The 23,786-nt window shown below is 33.8% G+C and overlaps 1 protein-coding gene across 3 annotated transcripts in view; it reads left to right on the forward strand.

Annotated features, from left to right (window-relative positions):
* Positions 1-23,786, forward strand: part of DLGAP2 (DLG associated protein 2) — a 1,318,656-nt gene that overhangs the window by 119,402 nt on the left and 1,175,468 nt on the right. Inside the window, exon 1 of one of the 3 annotated variants that reach the window (XM_056813397.1) lies at positions 1,172-1,322. The exons of the other annotated variants lie outside the window; for them this stretch is intronic. Within the exon in view, the coding sequence (XP_056669375.1) occupies positions 1,308-1,322 (15 nt within the window). The 5' untranslated portion in view covers positions 1,172-1,307. Of the gene's footprint in view, positions 1-1,171; positions 1,323-23,786 lie in introns of those variants that run through there. 3 annotated transcript variants of the gene reach the window in all.

The following is a 23,786-nucleotide window of genomic DNA, read 5'->3' on the forward strand; positions in this document are numbered from 1 at the left end:
GACTATTTATAAGCAGCAATGTGGTGGCATGGAAAGTGCTGAATATAAATAACTTGGAGGGATGTGTGATTAAAACCTGCCTCTGTTACTCAGTTTACTTATTCTCTTTCTAATCCTCAATTTTTTTCCTTTGCAGAGCAAATTACTACTTGTAGCATCTTTAACTTCCAGAGTAATTTGGAAATGTCAAATGAGATGCACTACATAAAATGCTCTGCAGACTTTGAAATTCCATATTAAGGATCCTTAATTTTGTGTGTACACCCATGTGTGTGTGAGTGTGTGAGTGTGTGTGTGTGTGTGTGATGAATTACTTTGGCAGTTTGGTGGACCCCTTTTCAGAATAATGTTTTAAAATGCATAAAATAAAGTATAGAATATTATAAAGGAAATTTACACTATTGAAATTCAGTAATCAAAATCTTTAAAAAAAAGTAATGGCGGTCCATTTAAGCTTCAACCTAGCTTTATATATGATGGTTATTATATTGAGCAAATCATTTTACTTATTTGAGCCTTAGATTTTTTGGCTATGAAATGAAGGAATTGTACTAAGTGAACTCTTAAGGTCTCTTCTAGTTTTGAAATAATAGAATTTCTTTGGAATGATAGTAATTGATGTGCCAGTCTTAGATTCTTTCCACTAGACCTCTTCTTTTAGATTTTTAATTTTATTATGAAACAGATATGATGAACTAGACAAAATTTAATACCTTATGCCTAGTTAGAATGCTTTTTGGTCTTGGGCAAAAGAAAAAAAAACAACAAATCTGGGGATACTGACTTTGGTTCTACAAAATATTAGGAGTGATTCCATAATAGTTTTCTGTACTAGAAGATTTTTTTCCCCTTTGGTCTAGACTTTTAATTTTATTGGTGGATACAGTTCAAGGTGAGGAAACTTCTTTTAATGAATGCAAACCAGCATGTTGTACTTTATTCACTGTATAATTACATATTATATGATGTATGCTTATTATACATTGTATAATATTCTGAATTTTAAGATCATCTTTGATGCCTAATTATTCATTCTATCCACCTAATTCATTCCAAATTTCTGTGCTCAGTGAAATTAACTCTTGCTTGGATCCATATTTTGGTTTTGTTCTTTTATTTCCACATGACATTTTTTTCTTTTAGGGGAGGATGTTTACCTTTTTTTTTCTTTTATCATTTTCCCCATTTCTATCCATTCCTCATCTTAGGGTTTCTCATCCTCTGAAGTGCGGCTGTAAGTACTACAAGGCCACCTACTGCTGCTGCTGGTGAAAGCCCATACCTGGTGCTCACCCTTCTCAGACACAATGGGGACATCACAGGTATGGTTTCAACCACCCTCTGCATTTGATAGTCATGGTCTTTTTGATTTGAAAAAAAAAAGCCTTCTGAACTAGGAGGTAATGTGATGTAGTGGTCAGGGTTCTGAGTTTTAAATGCAGGGACCTGTTTGAATTCTGACTTTGTTATTTATACCCTGTGTGATAATGGACAAGTCACTTGATCACTCTTTGCCTCATCTGAAAAAAGAGTTCTAGATGATTTCTAAAGTCTCTTTCAGCTCCATGATACAGTGAAAATAAAAACTGAGAGAACCGATTTTTCATGGTGTAGTAGTCGAATTGCTAGGCTAGAGTGAGAAGGGTCTAAATTTGAATCATATTTCTCACAGCTATGTAACCCTAGGAAGGTATTCTCCTTCAGCTTCAGTTTCCCCATCTGTAAAATGGGGATAATGTGTCCCCACAGGTGAAGACCAAATGGAAAAAAAGTATGTAAACCTTAAAGAGCTGTACCAATATTAACTATTATTATCTTTGTATCTAACACTAGCAATAAAACCTCCAAATAATAATCAAAAGGATCATAATTTTTTTTCAGTACCTGTGACAAGGAAATCACTCTAAAAGACTGATATATATATTAATTTAAGGTTGCCAAGGAATTCAGCTATGTAATTCCTAAATGAAAACTCAAGTCAGCAGTCAACCTTTTATAGAGTTTAATTACAAACAGGAGGAAGAAAGGAATTAGAGAGAGAGAGAGGGAGAGAGAAAGGGGAGAGAAGGGAATAGGGCTTAAATACCCCTTCTGTTTAGGCTGGGCCAAAAGGCCCAAGCCCTTAGCTGAGGCAAAGAAAGGAGATCAGTCCCTATTACTCATGTGACCAAAATGGAGAAACAGTCTCAGGGGCCTCCACCTCCAGCTTCCTTCAGAGCTCTCTCAAAGCACCACCTCTCAGACCAAAAACCTCTCCAACCAACCCTCCCTCAGTCCTCAGACCCCTCTATCTTTAAGGAAACCATCCAAGTTCCCTCCCCTCAGTTCTCACATCTACCAATCACTGTCCATGTCTTCCCTGTGCCAATGGTGGCTCTAGTTTAACCCAGGACCACCCAGAGGTCTGTGGCTTTGTACATGTCTGTTGAAGGTCATATTCTCAAATAATTAAATCTTGATCCTTTGCTGCAGCCCTTCCTAAATCCTGTTAGGACTGAGTGGGGGGGAAATTATATTTTCCAAGACCTGGTTCTGTCATTCCAAGTATCTCTATTGTATCAATTCTAAAATCATTCATGACTCAAAGAAATTCCTGTTCTATGCTTAAGCATAGGTCAAAGCCCTACATTGTTCAGCAAAAGGTTTCTGTCCTAAAGTAATCTTAAGAAGGGAGGAGGAGGAACCTCCCATGCCAATGGGGTTCACATTCCAATAGAGTTCCCACTATCAATAGGAAATTTTTTAAGTATGAAATTTCCCAATGGTGAAATTTCCAACATTTATAAGTCTAAGAAATTTTAAGGTTTACATACCTGAGATGATTTAAGACTGTATGGTTAAGAAGCAAATCAAATCATACTTAGGGTATCCTGTGTTTTTTTGAGGGGAGAGATATGTAAAATATTCCCGTCATTTGTAAAAGGAGTTCATAATTCTTTTAAAGAAATTCTCAAATAAGAAACATAATGAGCTTTATTTTATGTGTGGGTATAAAAATGCATATATTCAGTTCCATTTCATTGTCATTTAAGGGAGGAGAACAAAATGAGTGAAATAGAGTTTCTATTCAGTCTCAAGTGGGCCTTGTTGCTGTCACTGCCTAGAAATATTTTAAACTCCTTTCTTGTTGAACCCCTAAAGAATTCATTTTTCCATTATTTTAAACCTTTTCTTGTTTCAAGTCCTTGATCACTTTTATTTTCCCTCTACCTTATCTCTATCTTGTCCTTACTCTTAGTAGTGACCTTCAGTCCTGAATGGTGGATTGTTACTTCATGTATTTCCCTAGATTTCTCCTTATCAAAAGGAGTCAACATGACTCCCAAGGACAGTTCATGTCAGACTAACCTCATTTTCTTTTGTGACAGGATTATTAAATTAGTACATCAAGAGAATGTTGCTAATGTAGTTTAACTAGTATTGTTTGGTTCAGACCTTTAACTTCATTTGTGTCCTTAGCTTCCATTGAGAAACTGCCCTCTTTGAATGCAGATTAGCATTTATTCTTTGATTTATACCTAAGAATTGTCTCAAGGTATAAGAGATTAAGTGACTTGCCCAGAGTCATATTGGCAATGTGTGTCTGAAGCAGGACTTGACAGATAAAGATCTTTCTGACTTTGGGACTAACTCTTTAACTTTAATAGCATGCCATTGCTAGCTTTTAAAAATAGGTTTCATAAACTCTCATGCTGCTCTTTCAGGAATCGTAGACTCATGGACTAGTCAGTTGAAAAATTAGGTGGATTTGTAACTGGATGAATGTCAAAAGCAAACAAAAAATTAGTTATTAATGGTTTGATGTCAACTTGATAGTTATAGGGAATGTTTAGCTTGGAAACAAAGAATATTTGTGGGATATATAATAATTATCTTCAAATATTGGAAGGGCTATCACATGGAAGAGCAATTAGACTTGTTTTCTTTGACCTCTTTGACTTCAGAGGGCAGAACTAGAAGCAAGGGTAGAAATTTAAGAGAAAAATTTTGGATTGATATAAAGAAAAACTTCCTAGTTATTAGAGCTCATTAAAATTGTAACAAGTGTCCACTGAAAGAAGTGAGTTCTCTCTCATTGGAAGTCTTTAGGAAGATGCTAGGTACAATATACTGTAGAGGGCATTCTTTTTCTGGTCTAGTTTGGACTATGATCCCGTCAACTAGGGAAATCCTGCAGTTCTGGTTCTGTGTGTATTCCTAAAGGAGTATTATGATGAAACCATTTAACTGACTAGGAATATTTGTCAAAAGGGTTAGAGTGGAGATGCACCAAGATTTCATAACTTTTCAGTCCAGTATTCCTTTGCTATCTTTAGATATAGATAACAAAATATTAAGTACTAATTCTCTTTATAGGACCATGGATTTAGAACTAGATGGGACCTTAGAAGCCATGGAGTCCAGTCCCTACATTTTATGGAATTTCTTTATGGCTTCTGTTTTATTAGTTGTTTTTTTTAACTGTGACTTTTTAGAAAATCTTTGTGAATGTTCATGTTTTCTATACGTATCAGAATTCAAAAACAGTATCAATTTATTCTTTTTCAAATGTCAGTACAGCTTTATTTAAATATATCATTAAAGGACATAAAGGATCATAGATATAGAGTCAGGAGGGAACTTAAATTCCATAAAACCAAACCTTCTCATAAGTTTTTTTAATTAACATGAATATATTTTCTCTCTCTCACCCTCTTGGGGGAAAAAACAAATCTTTAAAATAAATGCACAGGTTCAAGTAAATAAATTATCTTAATGCTTAATAAATATGTATATATAGACTTAAATATCTATATACATACATATATATATATACCATAAATGTACTTTTGCTACCTTTATCCAGTGCCTTTATTTTGTTTCAATCCTTATCTTCTGTCTTAGAATTGATACATGTATTAGGTCAAAGGCAGAAGAGAAATGAGGGCTAGACAATTGGGGCAAGTGACTTGCTCCAGGCACACAGCTAGGAAATTTATGGGGCTGAATTTGAACCCAGGCCCTCCCGACTCTAGACCTGTCAGTGGATAGACCTCTATCCACTTAACCACTTGGATGTCTCTTATCAATTACTTTTCCTTTGTGGAGAGTATAGTTTCATCATTTGACCTCTAGATTCAGGGATGAACATTACATTAGTTCTTACAGCTTATTGCTTTTTGGGGGGTTGTATTTTGTTGTATTTTACATTGTTATCAAATAAATGGTATTCCTTGTTTTGCTTGTTTTATTCTTCATTCCATTTGCTCACTTTACTCTGCATCAATTCATATCATTCTTTTAAAATTTTTATTTTAAACCCTTACCTTCCATTTTAGAATCAATACTATGTATTGGTTCTATGGCAGAAGAGTGTTAAGGGCTAGGCAATGGGAGTTAAGTGACTTCTCCAGGGTCACACAGCTGGGAAGTGTCTGAGGCCAGATATGAACCCTGGGCCTCCCATCCCTAGGCCTGGCTCTCAATCCACTGAACCACCCAGCTGCCACCCACATCATTCTTTTCATGTCTCTTTGAAATAACTTCATTTCTCATAGCACAATATTATTCTATTACATTTCTATACCTTATTTTGTTTAGCCATTCCCTAATTGATGGCCATCTCTTATGTTCAGTTTTCTTGCCAACTATATGTATTATTGCATATGTAGGATCTTTTATTCTTTCTTAGATCTCTTTGGGGATATAGAGTTAGTGGTGATATAGGTGGTCAAAGGACATGGACTAATACTAATTGTTTCCAAAATGGTCATTCCTCTTCTTAGCTCCACAACTCCACAAACAGAATGGAAATAGCATCAGGGAGACTACATCTTGCCAAGGGTCATACAAGCTAGTAAATAGTTAGAGAAATGATTTGAATTCATTTCATTATGTTCATTTACACACACACACACACACACACACACACACACACACACTTTGTCACTGCAGTGATCTTTCTCTTTTATTTCCATTAAATTGCTACTATTATGTGGAGACTTGGGTGTGATGGAAAGTTTGCCTCCATAAATTTAGCTCATTTGACCGATCAAATGATCTGTTCACAAAAGAAATCCAGTCTTTGTATATTATATTGAATATGAAGTATTTTCTCATAATAGAAAAATAATATAAATTCATTAAAGTAAAAAGAAAAGCCCACATGTTCTCAAAGAAGGAAAGTAGATTTGGAATAAGAGAACCTAGGTTCAAATCCTAGCTCTGCCATGTTGTACCTGGGTGACCTTGAACAAGTCACTTAAACTTTGTGTGTTGTAATTTCTTGATATGTCAAATGAGATGGTTGGACTAGATCACCTCAAAAATCAAAAAAAGAAAAGAAGTGACACTGGTATCAAATTCATAAAGATTCAAATAGTTGTTTCCCTGCTATAGAGTATATAAATCATAAATAAATACTTTTCTCTCTGGTCTTTCCTAAAGCAAATTGCAAAAGACATGGATTAGGCATCCATTAATATCCTTTTTTCTCTAAAATGTTATAAAATATAAATGTAGGTGACAGAGAGATTTAAATCTCATTTTAAACCCTTGAAAATAGTGTTTGATAGCCTCTTGCTTTTCCAAAACACCATACATTTCTATAGAAATAATAACAACTAATAAATAGACTAACCACCTGCTGATACATTTCTTGACTATAGCAACCCAGGAAAAATTAACATATAAAACATGTCTTTATCCTGTGTGGTTATTTTCTCCATCTCCAGTAGTGGAGGCAGAGTGCAAAAAAGGAGACAGAAGGTTTTAAGAATCACACAGCTGTGGATCTTTATAAACATTAAGTTACCTGTTTGTAATCTAAGTTTAAAAATTCTAATGTCCATATGGACTAGAAACACTATTAGGGTATTGGTTCCTAAACTGGAGTTTTATAACTTATTAAAATATTTTGGAAACTATATTTCAGATAATTAGGTTCCTTTGTAATCCTTTGAATTTCTTTTTGTGTATTTAAAAGCATTATTCTGAGAAAGAGACTGTAGATTTCACAGGACTGCTAATGGGATTCATAAGAAAACTAAGAACTATTATTTGTGAGAATTAAATGTTATTTATATTGACATTCTGTAAATGACTTCAAAAGACAGAAGTAGAGGGCGACCTACAAATTCTACTTGGAAAGGTAAAGGAAGGAAATGGCAGAGTGGTTATTATATTGTAATATATTTATCTTTTCTAAAGGCCACAAAACACTCTTTTATAGAACATTTAACTATCTTGCAAGATAGTGTGCATGACTAATATTTGCAAAAAGATCAATCAAATAATTATAGCTTATTCACCAAATTTTACTATAGAAGATACAGAAAAGACATTCTACAAAGAACTTAATAAACTCTTGAAAATTAAATCAGCATATGCTTAAATATTCCATGATTCCAGTGAAAAGGCATGAATAATCAAAGATAGTGGGTAAGTATGGTTAGCACATAGGAATAACAGAGGAATATAAAAATATATAGATGAGAGTATAATATACTTTATCAATACTTTCTCAGAGTTAAGAATTGGAAGGAGTTGCACATGGAAATCAGAGTAACAGAAATGTAAAATTGATTATATTTTAACAGATAAAAATGATTTGTTACTAGTATATGGAAGCCATTTCTTAGTCATCTGTGCAGAGTCAGATTGATGACCTGGTTGTGCAAAGATTAAAATTAAAAAAAATATAAGAATAATAACATTAAAACAGATATTGCACATGACTAGAAACATTTTATTTTTCTGGACTATTAAAACAAGTTGCTGATCTTGAAAAATGGAATACTGAGAGAGGAAAATCTTGTGATACAGATTATAATAACTTCACTTGTAAGCTTAATTAAGTCAATTACTATAATAAGATCAACAGAGTGTAAAATGTTCTTTGTTGGTGAACATTTGAGTAATTTGTCCAATAAAGGCAAAGGCAGTCAAAAGAAACATTTATTTAGAATATGTTTGTTTGCAAAATCCTACCCAGAAGGCTGGTGGAAAACAATTATAAGCAGAATTGCATCATAAAATAGAAGTAAAAAAAACCCACTGGTTTAAAAAAACACTTTATAAGAAATGAAATTGAGCAAAGTGACCCAAGGAAAACATTTGAAAATGAATCCGAAGGACCAACAAAAAGAAAAAAAGATGGAAAAGATCTATGATATTATATAATTTTTCAATTTTGAGGACAACAAAACCTTGACACTTGCATTTTATAGCTCCTGCTCTGTTTTCAAAGGAGGTAGAAATATCAACATACAGGAAAAATATTGAACAGTTGGACCTGATCAAATGTATATGTTCTGGAGGTAACACAATTTTTAGAGCAAAAGATGGATTCCAAAGGTATCTGAAGAAGGAAAAGGTACCAACAGGATAGAAAAAAATAGATGATTTTAATCTTCAAGTTTATTAAGGCCATTGTTGATCAAAGCATTATGTAGGAGAGACAAATTTCTGGAGGTGATATTCCATTACACTCCATAGTTTTAACTAGAATTTATCTTACTGAAAGATACAGAAAATAGGAAATCCCACTGAATTTATTCTTTATTGACCATTAAAAATGTTTCAGGAGAATAAAAAAAAAACTATCCCAAAAGCTTACTTCCAAAAGTGTGCCTCCTACTTGGATGTGAGAATTATACAGATATAACAAACTCTTTTTGTCCCAACCTTTAATGATTAATGTGAAGTAAAGCGTAAAAGAGGGAAAAGTGGACTCACTAAAAGTCTTTGCCACTCTCTTGAAGGAATTCATTATAGATTCCAAGTTGAAAAGGAGTAACATATATAGTAAATTTCTCTGGATGTTTTTATTTGTATATTATTCTATTCTGATTGCATCAGGCCCCTGAACATTGCATAATTTCCTAATTGTGCTTAGAGGGATAATCAAATAAAGAATATCTATTATTAAAGCAAGGTATTCCATTAACAAAAAATCATTAGAGAATAACAACATGTTATACTCAGGGATGAGAAAAGAAATTTAGTGTGGAAATGATGCCCTATAGAGAATTCAAAAAGAGTCTTATCTGAAAAGTATGAACTCACCTCAGAGCTTTTCTGGATCTAGTTTAATTTTACCCTGTTTTCATCCTGGCAACTTTGTTCAGTGACTTGTAGTTGCATGGTCAATTGATAGAGCTCAATGATCAGTGTATATATATATATATATATATATGTGTATGTATGTGTGTGTGTTATTATCATTATTAATAAAATATATACATATATACTAGTATTAATCACACATAACTCTATAACTATCTCTATAAACTCAGACAGACACTAAAAATGATTAATAAATTGACTTCAGAATTGAACAGAAAGAAAAAGGATGCTGGATTACCTTTGGGAAAATGTAAAGGTCTTTCAGTGAACCACAAACTTCTCCCTAGAACTAAAGGTCCATTTTTTGGTGGTAATTTATTTTACTAATTACATGTAATGAATTTCAATAGAAGTTTTCTGAGGTTTTATGATCTAAATTATCTCCATTCCTCCCTTCCCTCCCATCTTCTTGGGCTGGCAAGCAGTTTGATCTGTGCTGTACATGTATTATCATGAAAAACATATTTCCCTATTATTTATTTTTGTAAGTGAATAATCATATAAAACCCAAACCACAAAAGCAAAACCCAAATAAACAAATTAAAAATTGTAAGCTTTCATTTGCATTCTGATGCCAACAGTTCTTTCTTTGGAGATGGATAGCATTCTTTTTTATAAGTCTTTCAGAACTGTCCTGGATCATTGATTTGCTGAGAGTAGCTAAGTCTATCATAGTTGTTCATTCTACAATATTAATATTACTGCATACAATGTTCTCCTGGTTCTGCTTGTTTTACTGCATCAGTTCATGTAGGTCTTCCTAGCTCTTTCTGAAATTGTCCTGTTCATCATTTCTTACAGCACAAGAGTATTTCATCACCATCATATACCACAAATTAAATCATTCCCCATTTGATGGGCAACCCTTCAGTTTCCAATGCTTTGCCACCACAAAAATAGCAGCTGGAAATATTTTTGTACAAGTAGATCCTTTCCCCCTTTCTTTTAAATCTCTTTGGGATTCAGACCTAATAGTGGTATTTTTGGATCAAAGGGTATGCATTGTTTTATAACCCTTTGAGCCTACTTCCAAATTGCTCTCTTGAATATTTGGATCAGTTCACAATACCACCAGTAACACATTAGTGTCCCAATTTTAACATATCTCCTCCAATATTTATCACTTTCTAAAAGCCCATGTTTAATAGCAATATTCTTCCAGTTCTGGCTATGACTCATGAAACAAACTGCCCTCTGAAGACCTGAAAATAAGGAGATGTTTATGGTAGGGGTGAACAAGATGCAACACATTACAAATGTAATACAACCTTGGACCCACCCACAGCTGGAGTAACCTGAAAGATGGTGGGGTTAAAAAGCATTAAGTAAATAATGAATTGCAAAGGAGAAAAGGAATAAAGGATGTCACTGTAAAAATATATTTGCAAAAGAGATGTGCTGATTTACATGGCAAGAGTGAGAATTTATGGTCCATGTGTGGTGTCCTTATGCTATCAAGAGACATTAAGGAAAGCCCCCCTGCATTGCTTTGTGCATTCATTGTGCCAAACTTATGGTATGACATGAATAAGAGGCACAAAGAAATGACAGACATAGTTGTGTTATAGTCTGCCTTGTTGGAAAATACTCATATGGTTGAGATCATGGATCCACTTGAGTACTTAATAATGAGAGTAATCTTTAACTAAAATCCTTCTTTAATACCTCAACATGGCATGGGCATGTTTCTGGGATTTCAGTTATCATCCCAGTGAAGCATATACTTTACCAGAGTAGCCCCAACACCAAAATCTTTCTTTTTATTTTTTTTAACCAAGACTTAAACTAACTTAGTCCAGAATGGCTTGTATCAAAAAGGTGGGTCACTGGGGAATGTTTTTTGTTTGTTTTGGGTTTAGAGAAATTCATGAAGACTTTTTTATTAAACTCTGGAGAAGTTGGATATTTGTCAAGTGTGGGGAGTTACCTTGAACAGTGAAATTGTAGATCTTTGGAAGTAGTGACATATTTTTCATAAAAATAGCCTGTTTTATAATACTTTTGCAGTTTTGAATGTTCTTTTGTGCATATTAACTTATTTTGATCCTCACAAAAGCACTTTGAGGGAAGTTATAAAACCACAAATTGTTTCCATTTTGCAGATGAGGAAATTGACTTATGGAAACTTTATAGAACTTCTCCACGGTTATTAGCAAAAGATTAGGAAAATGGATTTATATTTGGAAAGGAATATTGAATGACTGAATAAATGAATGAAAAGATATTTAAGTTTTTACATGTTCAAATCATTGTGTGAAACTCTAACAAGATAAGTACATTAGTAAATCAGGCTCTATTCTCAAAGGAATGACAATAGGAGATGATAACATATAAGATGGTTTATATATATGACAGATGGAAAGGTATGGAAATTCTTAGGATATAATGGTGAGAAAGATAATGTATCATTTGTAACCTTTCCATTGATAAAACCATATGACTTTATTGTATTGAACCATTTGGCAGTGCCAAGAACTTTATTTTCTGGGAATTCAATAGGAAAAGGAAGGAATTGTAACATTTTCCTATAAGAGGAAGTTGCCATGTTTTGCATTATTTTCATTGTTTATGATCGGGGTGGAATGGTGGGGATAAGGCTTGCACTGGAAGTAATTTTTCTCCATGAATTATTAGGCTAATCTCTTTTGAGAATTCATGAAGGTCTCTGAACCTCTTAGTTATAGGATGATGATGTTTACAAAGCTCTTGGGTCATAGGAAACGTAGTAGTTGAGATGATTGTAATGTTTTAGCTTGCATGATATATCCTGCCTCTACCTCAAGGTACCCATTTCTGTTTCAATCAGTTTGGCCTGACTATTTATTAGAAGATGTTGGCCTGTGACTAATGGTGCAGGGATGGTGGATCAACAACCCAAGAATGGCTCCCGTGGACAGTGATTGAGGACTGGAAACAAGAGTAGTTGCCTGGGGCATGTCACTGTTTCTAGGACTCTTGAGTTTCCTGCCCTGGATTGCTTCCATAGGGATCTAAGGCAAATATAGTTCAGTTTCCTTCTTTTAGAGATGAAAATGGTGGGGTCCCGGGCTAAGGTGAATTTCCCAAGGTTACATAGCTCTTTCACACACCTATAGAGACAAAATTAGTACCAGGATCTCCTTTCATGAACACATTTCAAAAGTCTCAAGAATTTTATATCATCTTACTTTGGCAATGGTGTGTTTTGTCAGTTTATGCCCACCAACTCATGACATTCTTCTTCACAAATAGAATTATACAATTATGAAAAATCAAACTATATATTGAGCACTCTGGGGAATTTTGTTTCATAGGCAGTATGTATATTATGATTCATCAAAATGGTAAATTAGCTCAATCAGCTAACCACTTTTCGATGGGGAGTAACATCAATAATAGTGACTCATCCACTTTAAAGTCATTCAGAGAATACATAAACCCAAAAGGAAAAGGAAAACAGATTTAGCTTCCAGGAGGAATAAAAACACACCATCTTTTCAATAGGAAAGTTGAGTAAGAGTAGAGTTTACAGCTTACAGGGAGCATATCACCATGAAGATGGGTCACAACAGGAAAGATGTTTCCCTGATTCTCATTGGTTTGTATTCACTGGTATAATGTTATATAGTATTTTGGAAAAAATGATGGATTTGAGATATTATTGGGGCTGGGTTCAAATCTCATTTCTGCTACAACTTGCATGATTTTAAGCAAAACCAATATTTCACTTCTTGGTCTCTGTAAAAATAAGGGGAGACATCTTTTGAAACAGTGTGTGTAAAAGAGAGGGGCAAGGAAATAGAGAGAAAAATGATAAATGGGGGAGAAAGAGAGAGAGATGTAAAAAGGGGATTTATCCTTTTAAGGCAAATGCAGGAAGTAAACCCTCTTTTCACATTCCCTGAAAGTCCTTTTTCAGAAGAGAGTCTTTGTCCAAGTCAGTGAATCAGTTTCATCTATATTCTCCAGTCTATAAAATACATGGATAAAATTGCCTCTTGTTTTCCTATGGTAGAAAATCAGATGTGTCTTTGTAATATCATTTCATTCTTTGCTGTAGTTTGGTCTTGCAGAATTTTCTTTTCTACACAGGCAAGTGATTTTATTGCATAAAAAATCATTAGGGAGTACTAATGCATCTTCTTTAAAGACAAGAAAAATTTAGTGTGTAAGGGATGCCTTGTGGAGAATCCTCTGAGGTTCTGGTCTGCAAAACTCAAACTAATAATGATATCCAGCATTTATGTAATGCTTTAAATTATGCAAACCACCTTACAAATTCTGTAACATTTTATCCTTACAATAATCATAGAGGGAGATATTGTTATACATTTTACATATGAAAAAATTAAAGTCATGTGACTTGTCCAAGTGACTTACACAGTGACCTGCATCTGAGTCATCTGGACTTTAGGTTTAGAATTCTATCCACTGTTCCGCCTAGCTGCCTTTGACTTCATCTAGCTTTGCTGGTCCTAGTTTGTTTTAACTTTGCTCTGATCCTAGGTACCTTTGTCCAATAATACTCTAATTATCATCAAGAGAGGCCTAAAATGGTGAATTATGTGCTTTTTGAAAATATCTTGGAGAATGCCCTGTGTTATGAAAGCCAAACTAGAAAGGAGATTCCCTGCCTGGCAAGCTTCTCCCTACAACACCAGTTTATAGATTGCACCAAGCTCTAGTATATATTAGTGCATCTTCTATGAGATCTATGACCATTCAAAAGAGCTAAACCTAATGATACATGCAGGAAAAACCAAGTAGATGAATAATGTTTATTGTTTTCAGCTTTACTTGCAATATTTTTCGGAAACTCATTAAGTTAGTAATCAGGGCATATATTTTTGGGAAGCATGTGAACATTTAGTTGGGCCCTGAATTAAATAGAGGAGGAGAATAGGCATGATTCCTTAAAGGAAATTACAGGATGATCCCAATCTTTCTCAATTCAATTCAATTCCACAAATTCTTCATTAAGTGGATTCTTCTGTATTGGCTATGGGAGACAAAGACTAAAGCAATATTTCTTTCCCTCAAAGAAAGGGAATATGTTTGTAAAGATAAGTTGCTACTAAGTATATTAAAAATAATACAAAGCATATTGAAGATAAGAGAGCAATTGGCAACAGGAGAGCAGAAGAGGAGTGGACAGCATTCTGAGATTTGGTGAATGAATTTACTCATGTGGGCCACAAATAAGAGGATTAGTTTGATGAAAATAATGAGATTTAGAAACAACTAAATTAGAGAGAATAAAGAAACCAGAAAAACCATGGTATCTGATATTTACTTTCTTAGGCTGCTTCTCAAGATCATGAGGTAATCCTAGACTTACACCCGAGACTAATTCAATTATTAAAAACATCCTTCACAGCTGCTGTTATGGCTTTTTGCATGTCCTTCATGATTGCCCCAGTAAGCATTGGACTACTATTTCTAAATTTCAGTTTGGTGCTCATTCTACCACCCAATACTACTTGCCTTCTTTTGTCATGGATATTCTCCTCCACTGATATAGATAACTTTTCTGTGCTTTCTCTTTAAATGACTTTGGCATAAAGTTTATTAACACAGGCTAATGGGGCAACAAGCATCTCCAAATTTAGCTAGGCTGGCCATAAGATACAAATTGTTCACTACTGGTCTCATATCCAAACTTTGCAAATTGGAAAGTGCTGCCAGAGCTTTCAATTCATTGACAAAGCCATCCAGAGATAATTTAAGAAGCATTAATTAAACACTTCTGGTTGCCAGTCACTATCCTTTGAGAACTCTTAGGTTCACCACCATGTCACCAGGAGACATTGGAAAAAGACTTTAGAGAAGACACACTTATTCAAATAAATTAGCAGGCAGAGTTACACAGACGGACACAAATTGGTTTCCTTTGCATGGTGGTTAGAAAGAAAGTAGATCTGATTTCCCCAATAGAAAAAGCTGCATGATGCCAAAGGGCAAGGGATATGACACCGTCAGGAGTTTAGATTAGATTTGATATTCAATGGGCCACATTTGTTGGCAAGTAAGAGGTATAAAGGACAGAATGCTAGATTTGTAGTAAAAAATATTGAAGTTCAAATCCTGTGTCAGATTTACTGTTTGGACCCGTTCAGGTCACTTAAGCTTCCTCCTGCTCAATTTTTTAATCTGCAAATGGGAATGATGATATTGCCTACCTTGTTGGGTGGTTATGAAGATCAAATTAGAGGATTCATTTTAACCTAAGCACTTTGAAAACCTTATAATTTTGTGTGAATGTTAATTATTACCAACAAGTTCCACAGGCTACTTTCTTTGGCTCTTCTTGTCTCAAATGGCAAAATCTAACTGTAGCCTCATCTTTTCCTCATTACTTAAAATTTTAAAATACTGATAACAAGTTAATATAATGGTTCTCTTCAATTAAATTTGTTCCTTAATTTTTGAAGTTTAAGTAATTTATTAACCTGTATGGAGAATCATGTTCCAATTTTGATAATCTATAGGGTGACCACTGTCCTGGTCTCATGTTCAACATTAACGTCTGTTTTTCTTTTATGTAAATAATTGTCTATTCTGCTTAGCTAAATCTAAGAAAGAAAAAAGAGAGATGAATGTACCTTGGAATAGAGCTTTTCATCTTGACACTGAATGTTTTATTTGCAGACTTTTTAAGCATGTTGCCTACTATTTCATTTGTAACTGATTATATTTAAAATATCCTTTTAGATTTTTATGGATAGTGGGGAAATGCCAAGACAACACCAATACAACCTATAAAATATTATTAAAATGGATAGCTTTTCATTGATACAGCAATATAGTACTAGTAATTGCATGCACAATCCCCATGCTATTAATTTTCTGCAACTGGAATACTGGGGCCCAATATGAAATAATAGTTACAGTTCTAAGGCATTATAGACTAGAATAAGGGCAAACTGCTTTGTTGTCATTTTCCTCATTTAAGGGAAAGAAAGTATTGAAAAGAGTATAAGCACTAACCCTAGGTCAAGCCATTTTAGTTCCATATGTTAAAATCTAATTTATTGTGCAAAAGAAATTCACTTCCTTCTAGATAACAGTGAAAACTAAATGCCTCAGAGATACAGATTATATAAGAAAAGATACTGCAATAAGAACTGTGTGCCAGCTAGCTCTGTAATTTCTAATGGATTCACCTTTATAAAAAATAAAAACTATTCTCCCCTCCCTATTATTTATGCTGTAAGGAAAGGGACCATTTGGTTTTTATTTATGGCTTTCAAACTCTTAGAGTCATTAAATTTTCTTTAACTTTCACATTCCCCAAAGCTCATACTTTATCCCAACTGTTTCCTTATTTTGGTTTCTTGCATTAATAAATTAAATAAGCCAGTCAAAAACTACTGAGCTGTAAATTTCCTGAGGGAAGGATCCACGTGTGCCTAGAACAGAGTCTGATAGTAGGCCTTGAATCAATTTTTGATGAATCAGGAATAATCTTTGCTTAACATCTTTTTTCCACAGTTACAGATTTTTTTCCCTTTTTTGGTTGTTTGCTTTTGGGAATGATGAAGAAATGTCAGTGCTGAGAGAATGAATGATTTTTGGAGATTTTAAATAAAAATTGCATATATAATAGTGGGCTGAACATGATTGCCTATTGGGTATACATTGCAATTTCTAGACAATTTGTTTTATTTGAGAGGTGTGAAACCTGTTGGGACTTTATTACAGCCCAATACTTTTAAACATGGTCTGAACTAGATATAGGAACTGCCAGCCGCAGTATAATGAACCTGTGGATGGTGACCTGTGAAGGAGTTTGGAGGCTAGAGGAATATGGATGGAAGATATACAAGGCAGTTAGAGGGAGAGACGTAGGAATAAAGACTCAGAGACCACAAGTTGAAACATGTGGGGAGTCATGACCTCCTCTGTGGATACCTCTCTGGAAGAAGATAACAAGTGGAGAAATTATAAGTATGAGAAACAAGAGAACAGGTGGGGAGTTGATAACTCCGGGATATCACCCATGGACCAGGTGGTCAAGAGATTAATGAGAGATATGTGGTGCAACTGCATTACATGAATCAATCAGACATGAGGAGCAATATAGGCCATAGCATGATTAAGAGGTGCAAGGAGCAAAGGCAAGAGCAAGAGAAGAGAAGAGGAGGCTCGCACATGTTACCTAGCTTTTATTGGGGACCCTAGGAATGTCAAGTGGGAGATGATTAATGAATACGTGACATGATATAGGTTTTTACATTGGTAGAATTGACAATGATGGAATCAAAGAGGAGGAGATTAATCCAACTCATGCTTAGTAAATGAATGTAGTCCGAGCCAGGACACTGTGGCTGTCAATGCCCAGCCCAGGAATTTGCTAGTCCTTTGTGCTAGTCCTTTGGACTGTCCCTTTCCATACAATGAACATTAAGTGATCTGACCATGCGTCTGGTAAATGAATATATAGGATACAACACCAATATATCAATCATACTTCCAAGATGCTAACATGTCTGGTGTGCTACACTAGATAAATAGGTAATTGGGACATATTCAAAAAATAAAATACACAACAGAATATAGATAATGTTAATAAGTGGTTTTCTAAGCCAAAATATAGAAACAGGAATTCTTATGTATAGTTTAGTGGCCTCATTTCTATGAGTTTGACACCACTGTTTTATTCTAGTTGAGTTCTCATTTTTTAGACAATTTGTGACTGTGATCTGTTGTATAATAGCCTTTACAAAAGTCTTTCTTTCTCATATTTTTCATCAGAGATATGTGTAGATCATTCTGATAAATTGATGAGACAGTAGGCATATAATATATAGATATAGGCATATATCTATATACAAATATAGATAAATAGATGAAAAAGTAGGTAGTTATTGATATGGTCATGCTTGTGTTTTAATAATTTTTGTTGTTCAGTTGTTTTTCATCATGTCTAGTTTTCCATGACTGCATTTGGGGTTCTCGTGGCAAAGATACTGGAGAGGTTTGCCATTTCCTCTCCAGCTCATTTTATAGATGAGGAAACTGAGGCAAATGGGGTTAAGTGACATACCTAGGGTCAAATAGCTAGGAAGTGTCTGAGGCCAGATTTGATCTCATGTCTTTCTGACTCCAGTTCTAGCACTCTATCCACTGTGCTATCTAGCTGCCTTTTAAAAAGTCAAACCTTTTCTTAAAACTAGTTATCTAGTATCTTCCCATCTTCAATATTTCTTGAGAATCAATCCTTCAAAGCCCTCAAAATTGTTTTGTTTCCTGCATTAATTTCTTTTTTTAATATATTTGGTTTGATTCTTGTTTTCTTAGTGCCATTTCCACTTTTGCATTTAACAAAATGGGTAATCATTTGATGAGAGTACAAATGTGGTAGTGTCAGTGTCACTGATGACAAAGAGCACTTTGTTATAGAAATAATGAAAAATCTTTTCATGTAAATGTACATATATGCAATTATATGCATATTTTAATACACACAGGTATTTATGGAACCAAATACATACATGCACATACACATTACATAAACACATTTGTGTATACATGAGCATATACTCATATCTGTGTAGATAGATATAGACATTTTGCCCCAGTTCTATATATAGCCTGAGTTCAACTAATGTAATATAAAAGAACCTAGAAGAAGGTCTTTTTAACAATCATCTTTAGCTTGAGTGGAACATCTGTGGAGGATTTATGTGAGAACAGAGATGGAGAAGAATTGTAGAGGATGAAAATAAATGATTAGTTTGAGTCATCATTAAGGATGTTTCTATATCCTTTGAGAAAAATAAAGCACAGGAATTTTAGGTTTGGAAGTAATTATATAGGTAGAAATAGGAATAGATTTAGAGCCAGGAAGGGGGAGATTTCTCAGCCTGCTACTAGCTGGCTACAAGATTTTAAATAAATCTTGACTTAACTTCTTTTTAGTTTGTTTCTTGATTTGTAGAATGAGATTAACTAGGTCAGGGACTCAGCCATTTTTGTGTCATAGTGTCCTTTGTCAGGCTTAAGAATAATTTTTAAAAATAATAATAAAATTAAATTTCATTAATTTCAACTAGAAGTCAGTGAAAATAAGGATTCAGTTACTTTTGCATTAATATGCATAGATCCCTCTGAAATTGATTCATGGATTACTATGAGGAATCTATAGATCTGACCCAGTTTAAGAATCACATGATTAAATGATCCCTCAAAATACTCCTGATTTTACATGAACCTCAATAGCAAACTAGGGAAGAGGAGCTTATATGTTACTATGGCTTAAAAAAATTGACACCATGTCAAAACAAACAAACAAACAAACAAACCTTAAACCTTAAAATGGAACAGTGTAAAGAATCTTGGACTTGTAGTTTAGAGCTCCAAGTTCTAATCTTCTCTCTACCATGAACAAGCTGTATAAAAGGAAGCATATATAATGGATGTGTCACTAGATTTGGAGAAGACTTGGATTCAAATTTGAACTGGATCCTTGTTAGACATATCACCCCATGTAAATCATTTAACTTCTCTCTCTTAATGTCATTGTCTTCAAAATGGGGTGAAGGGAAAGGGTAGTATCATTATACTTGATGGACTCTCAATTCCCTACCTGTTTTAAATCCATGAACTATGATCCAATTACCTCAGGCAAGTCATTATACACTCTCTATGCTTCAATTTGCTCAAATAAAATGCCAAGGTTTTGAATAGCTAATCGTTAACTTCCCTTCTAGCCCTGATATTCAGTGATTCTCCTTCTTACTCAGGACAGTCTACTCTAGGAAAAAACAGATTTCATTCTATTAGAATAGTTATTTAAAAAACCTTTGTAATCTGTAAGTACTTTCCAATGCAGTACAGTATTTTTATATGGTGCCATTTTGTTATCACTATTACAATTTATGTAGTTCTCTATTATTTTGTGTAAAAGTTAACATTTAAATAAATTACTCAATAGCCAAAAAGCCACAAAAAACTCCCAAATCCTGAATCTCATATTCAAAGAAGTCAGACAACAATGAGGTAATATCAAAATTAACTCTTAGGAACATCATAACCAAATCCTAGACTTTCTAGATGAAAGAAGAAAATATTGCAAGGCGTGCCAAAGAAAAAGTATCTTGCACTAGTATCAAGGGTCAACAGTCTAGATTACATGAGTTTGGGTAGCTACTCCCTATCAAAGAAAATAGAACTTGTCTTATAATGTTTCAAACAGTAAAATATTGAGCCTTAAAATGAAAAATAATTTACCAGCCAAAATAGAATATAATCTTATTGGACAAAGGGTCCTTTGAGAGAAAGACCAGGGCTAAATTGAAATTTAGAATGCAAATATTCTAGTCAAAAGCAATATAAAGATTGATGCCTGAACAATTGAAAGTAATTCCATAAGAATAAAGTATTCACATTCTAAGGGGAGGAGAGAAGAAATGTTACCTTTCAGAACCCTAATGTCATTCATGGTCCTAGAGGGAATTAATTAAGAAAGAAGGCCTGGCCATTGGTTATTGTATTTTGATAATATCAAGAGAAGGAAGTAAAGAAACAATCTAGGGAAGGGGAAAAGGATAGACCTTACTATTTAATATAATTGAGGTGTAGAAGGTGACTATAAGAATAAGGAAGAAGGCTTAGGGGTAGTGAGAATCACTTGAATTTTGCTTCATCTGAACCCACAACAGAAGATTAGAACACATATACAAGTATGCACTCATCCATGCATGTTCTTAGATACACAAAATTTCATTTAAAAATATGTTCATTTCAATAGGGATATAGGAGCCAAATAGGAAAAAAGAGATGGGGAGTTATTAGATGTAGTCAATAATAAGTAGATTCGGAGAGGGCTTAATCATAGACAAAACATAGTTCAGCTTTGGAGAGAGAATAATGAAGAAGGATTTAAAAGGAAAGAAAGGCAAGAAACTCTGATTGGGGTGTGGCTGGGAAAAGGAGGAGAGACTGACCATTAGAATAAGATTCTATCAAGTAGAGGTTTATAATAAATGATTGACTCCTTGGAATGGTGGGGAACAATAAAAAGAAAAACCATAAAATAATAGAATTGAGGGAAATACAAAATTACTGATCCTAAATGTCAATGGAATGAACTCATCCATAAAACAGAAGAGGATAGCAAAATGGATTTGAAAGCATATTTTAATAATAGGTTGATTATAAGGAACATAATTAGAACACAATTAAAATAAGGGGATGAAGCAAAATTCTGCTTCAGAAAAACTCAATCATGATCTCATACATGACAAAAGTAAAAAATACTTGTTAAAGAGATAAATCAGGAAACTAAATCATGCTGAAAAATACTATAGATAATTCATTAAGATCAGTTCTTGGTATATAAATACCACGTGGTATGGCATCTAAATTCATAAGGAAAAGTTAAATAATATACAGAGAGAAATTGACTACAAATCTAAAAGTTAATGTGTCTCTATCAGACAAAGACAGCTCTAACAAACTAACAAGAAAGAAGTTAAAGACCTGAATAAAATTTTAGAAAATTTAGATAATCTTGGGTTTTGATAAATTTTAGATGACTATTGATTGGTAATAAAAAATAATACATATGTATTTCAGCTCTGCATGATACTTTTATAAAAACCAATCATGTGCTAGGGCACAAACAAGTATAGAAAATCAGAAATATTGAGCATATACTTTATTAAACATCAAGTATAACAAAATTATTTAATAAAGAGACTTTATAGAAAGGATGTAAAAATAAATGGAGACCAAATAATTTAATCCTAAAGATGATGGATCAAGGAGAAAATTCTAGGAATAATATTTACAAGTGAAAATGATGATGAAATGAGACATTCTGAAATTTGGGATATGCATCCAAAAGAGTTGTTAGGAGAAAATTTACACAATCACATGTAGAGATAGTGTAATGTATTGCAAAGGTGCTCAAACCTTTAACTTTTAGGCTAACATGAGGCTAATTACACTATAGAATGCTATTGAATCTCATTAAAATATAATTGGGAAATACTTAGCAAAATAAATAAAAACACCAAAGAACATAGATAATGTTAAAATATGGTGTTCTAAAACAATATACAGCCAATAATGGTCCTCACACACAGTTTAGTGAGCCCATTTCTATTTATTTGACAATATTGGCATTGTGCCTGAAGGACTGCCTGGGAATCAATGGTTTAAATTTTACCCTGGACACCTGCCAACCTTATGAACCTATTCAAGTCATTTAATCTTTCAAAACCTCCATTTTCTTACCTGTAAAACGGTGAGTAATAATACCTGAACTACTTACCTTGCAGAGTTGTGCTTAGAGTACTTTATATGCCTTACGAGGACTATTTTAAATGTGGGTTATTAATATTAACCTTTGATCTCCATGAAGGTAGAGGCTATCTTCTCTAAACTTTGTATCTTTTTCCCACTGCGTAACACAAAGCTTTGTACATAGTTGGCAACTTAATTAAATATAACACATCTTAATTATTAAGTAACTACTATGATCAAGGCCTTTAGGATACAAATACACATAAAAACAAATTCTACCTGCTCACAAGCCATTTACATGTGACTGGCACTTAATAAATGGTGTGGTTGTTTGACCTTAATTCTTCCCAACCCCATCCACCTAGACATAGAGCCTCCTATCAGCATGAGTTTGACAATTATGAATTAAAGAAGAGAAATTACTTTAACTACTTGTATTTTAGCTATGAATCAGAATTAATAATGATATTACTGCATTATTCACATAGATGTATATTGTATAGTCCTTATAATATTCATATCCTTGTAAAATACATTTACTTTCTGTTGTAATTGGCTTTAATCCAAGCTCAGGTTAAGATCGAGTGACTTTAATTGTTATCAGCACCATTCTAGATAAAATGGTTTAAGAGCTTTGCATGAAACAAATGGTTCAAAAGCAAGTTTAAATAGATGATTTAGAAGCTAACACAATGCTTTTCATAACTGATTTGTCAGCATTATAAGAATGAGAATTAGCTTTAATTTGTGAGTTGGAAATGAAATATGTCTTTTTTTAATCAGAAGAGGAAAATAATGCAGTAGGATATAGATTTAGAGGTTTTCCCCCTGATGCAATTTTGGCATTGTGATAAGCAAACCTTAGACTCACCATGTATGGTAAAAATGGCTGTCATGTATTGGTAAGGCAATGAGAGGCCATGGAATGGAATTTATAGCATCATAGATCTAGAACTGGGAACTCAAATATCATCTAGTCCAACCTTTTCATTTTATAGTTAAGGAAACTGAGGTTCAGATAAGTTAAATAATTTGTCCAAGATGAGACAGGTACTGAGTGAGTAGAGTTGGGGTTTGAATTGTGTGTAGGATGAAATGGAGAAAGTTTAGATTTGTTGGTTTCTGGCAGCCCATTTGTAAAGAGTTTCTAGAATTCATAACAGATCATTTTTTTTGTACAAGGAAGACAGTTTTCTTAGTTAAAATAAAAAGAAAATCTTGACAGTGTCACAGAAGTAATCAATAAGTATTTATCAAGTGCCTATTATACTTCAAGTAATAGGATAGGTGTTATAAACAAAAAGGATAGAAGTGAAACAGTTCCTGTTCTCAAGGAGTTTCCATTCTAACAGGAGATAATGTGAAAAATAAATATCAGTACAAAAGTACGATGGTTTGAAGAGCTATGGTAGAATATTGAATGTGTTCACAGGAACAAAGTCTGTTTGGCT

This window comes from Monodelphis domestica, chromosome 1, assembly GCF_027887165.1.
Source record: "Monodelphis domestica isolate mMonDom1 chromosome 1, mMonDom1.pri, whole genome shotgun sequence".
In the NCBI taxonomy this organism is placed as follows: domain Eukaryota; kingdom Metazoa; phylum Chordata; class Mammalia; order Didelphimorphia; family Didelphidae; genus Monodelphis; species Monodelphis domestica.